This window comes from Lagopus leucura, unplaced genomic scaffold (assembly GCF_019238085.1).
Source record: "Lagopus leucura isolate 7727_CA_CO unplaced genomic scaffold, USGS_WTPT01 35368-0_obj-0_obj, whole genome shotgun sequence".
Classification (NCBI taxonomy): Eukaryota; Metazoa; Chordata; class Aves; order Galliformes; family Phasianidae; genus Lagopus; species Lagopus leucura.
Window position 1 is genome coordinate 2,709 of NW_024963306.1, and position 1,891 is coordinate 4,599.

The following is a 1,891-nucleotide window of genomic DNA, read 5'->3' on the forward strand; positions in this document are numbered from 1 at the left end:
ATTACTGCAAACAGGAATCCTGTCTCTAATGAAGGTGGTTGAAATTCCACAAGAAAAAAAGACCAAGATCCACATTTCTTGAATACACCATTTAAGACATTCAAGACTATCTCAAAAATTAAATATGCCACAAAATACCCACCTGTGCTTCCTTCTCAGGCTTTTCAGTGAATAAAGTCCTAATTGTAGTACCACTCTCTGAAATGGCCTTGTGGAACAAGCCCTTTGCCAGTGGAGATAAGACCTGGAGAAAAGCAGCAGCATCCAGAAACAAGAACAGGCATTACTGGAAATGCATTCTATTCATGACACAGGACTTCAATATCAGAAACTGCCTTTTTTGAAAGAAATGTCATCCAAGTGTTACTCTGTGGCCTCTGATCAGAGTTCTGCTGTGCAAAGGTCTGTGGCAGCATTAACAGGGATAAGTCCACACCTGCCCTTCCCCTCCCATAAAGCTTTGCTTACAAGACTTCAGGGAACAACACTGCAAGCCAGGTATGAATCAGGTACACATATGTCCAACAGACTGGCTGTGCTGCAGAAGGGGAAAATACAGCTCTAAGAGAGAAGTCGGGAGCAAACGGACATTCAAATTTGAAGAGGACAAACGACATCTGGGATTCTAAGCGACATCATCTGGGTACAAAAAGAACACTTTCAACAGCCAGAAGCTGCACTGTTATCAGCTGTGTATCAGACTGAGGTGATGTGTGCTTTACCCAAAAGCCACCCACGTTTTCTCACTGATTTTTCATTAATGTACTGAGAGTGATCATGGACAGTGGGTTTCTTTCTCAAATAATAAGCATTCATGCCTGTGGTGAACTTACCAGAGCAGATACACTGATTCCCCCTGCAGATTCACCACAGATGGTGACAGATCCCGGGTCTCCTCCAAAGTGTATGATATTTTCCTGAATCCACTGAAGAGCTGCCACTTGGTCCAAATACCCCCAGTTACCACGAGCATGCCTATCCCCAGTGCTAGAAAGAAAGAACAGACTTCTTTAAATGCCTGATGTGGAAAAAAACAACACTCAGATAAATACAGTGTGCAGGACAAGGAATCAGCTGTGAAGGAGCCTCTCTGCGTAATTGAAAAAGAATTGGCTTGAAAAGGGTTGAGATCAGGCCAGCAATCAAGCCACAGCAGTCTCTGAAGCAGACCTGGGACTTGTAAGTTGCTCCCAACTGCTGCATGGGTAATTAAGAAACAGAGAGTTTATTTGCCAAAGCAAGTACTCCACAGGCCTTTCCACAATGGATTTCCATGCATAACATTAGAAATGGTTTATCAAAATCGAAGACAGCCTGTCTTACCTAAAGTATCCAGCTATACCCAATCTGTACTGAATTGCCACAACAACCACGTTGTCAAAGGCTGCTAATGCTGAGCCATCATAGAATGATGCTGATCCAAGAACTAATGCACCTCCATGGATCCATACAAAGACCTGGAAGGGGAACAAACAGAAACAGTTCAGCACAGGGAAGAGCTCCCTGTGACACAGACTGAATACCCTTGTTTGTGCTGCTTCACTCATGAGTCCTTCAGGTTACATTTCACAAATGGTCAATGTCTTTCAAATTGGAGGCTGGCAGCCTCACAACACACACTGATTTCATTAAATACCTGAATTTTACCCGTGCCCTGCAGGAAATCAAACACTGCCTAAGTAAAAAACCAGTAAGATTTTATTTGTCAATCGTTAAAAACTGGGCCAGTAAGTCCACATACTGTACAGGTTGCAAGTTTGCAGTACAGTACTGTCATCCTCAGGAAGCTGTTAGAAGATTCAAGGTCAGGCTCAATCTGTCACATCAAATCACAGAAGCCATCAAGCCTGCTAGAGGTTTTGTACTGATTTTCCTTACCGGCAGCTTCTCC

At 43.4% G+C, this 1,891-nt stretch overlaps 1 protein-coding gene across 1 annotated transcript in view; it reads right to left on the minus strand.

Moving 5' to 3' along the window:
• LOC122191070 (fatty acyl-CoA hydrolase precursor, medium chain-like) overlaps positions 1–1,887 on the minus strand; it is a gene marked incomplete at its 5' end in the record, with an annotated part of 3,999 nt that extends 2,112 nt beyond the window's left edge. Inside the window, 4 exons of the mRNA XM_042891273.1 lie at positions 129–244; positions 834–987; positions 1,324–1,457; positions 1,879–1,887. Of these exons, the coding sequence (XP_042747207.1) occupies positions 129–244; positions 834–987; positions 1,324–1,457; positions 1,879–1,887 (413 nt within the window). The remainder of the gene's footprint in view (positions 1–128; positions 245–833; positions 988–1,323; positions 1,458–1,878) is intronic.
• Between the last annotated feature and the right edge of the window lie 4 nt (positions 1,888–1,891).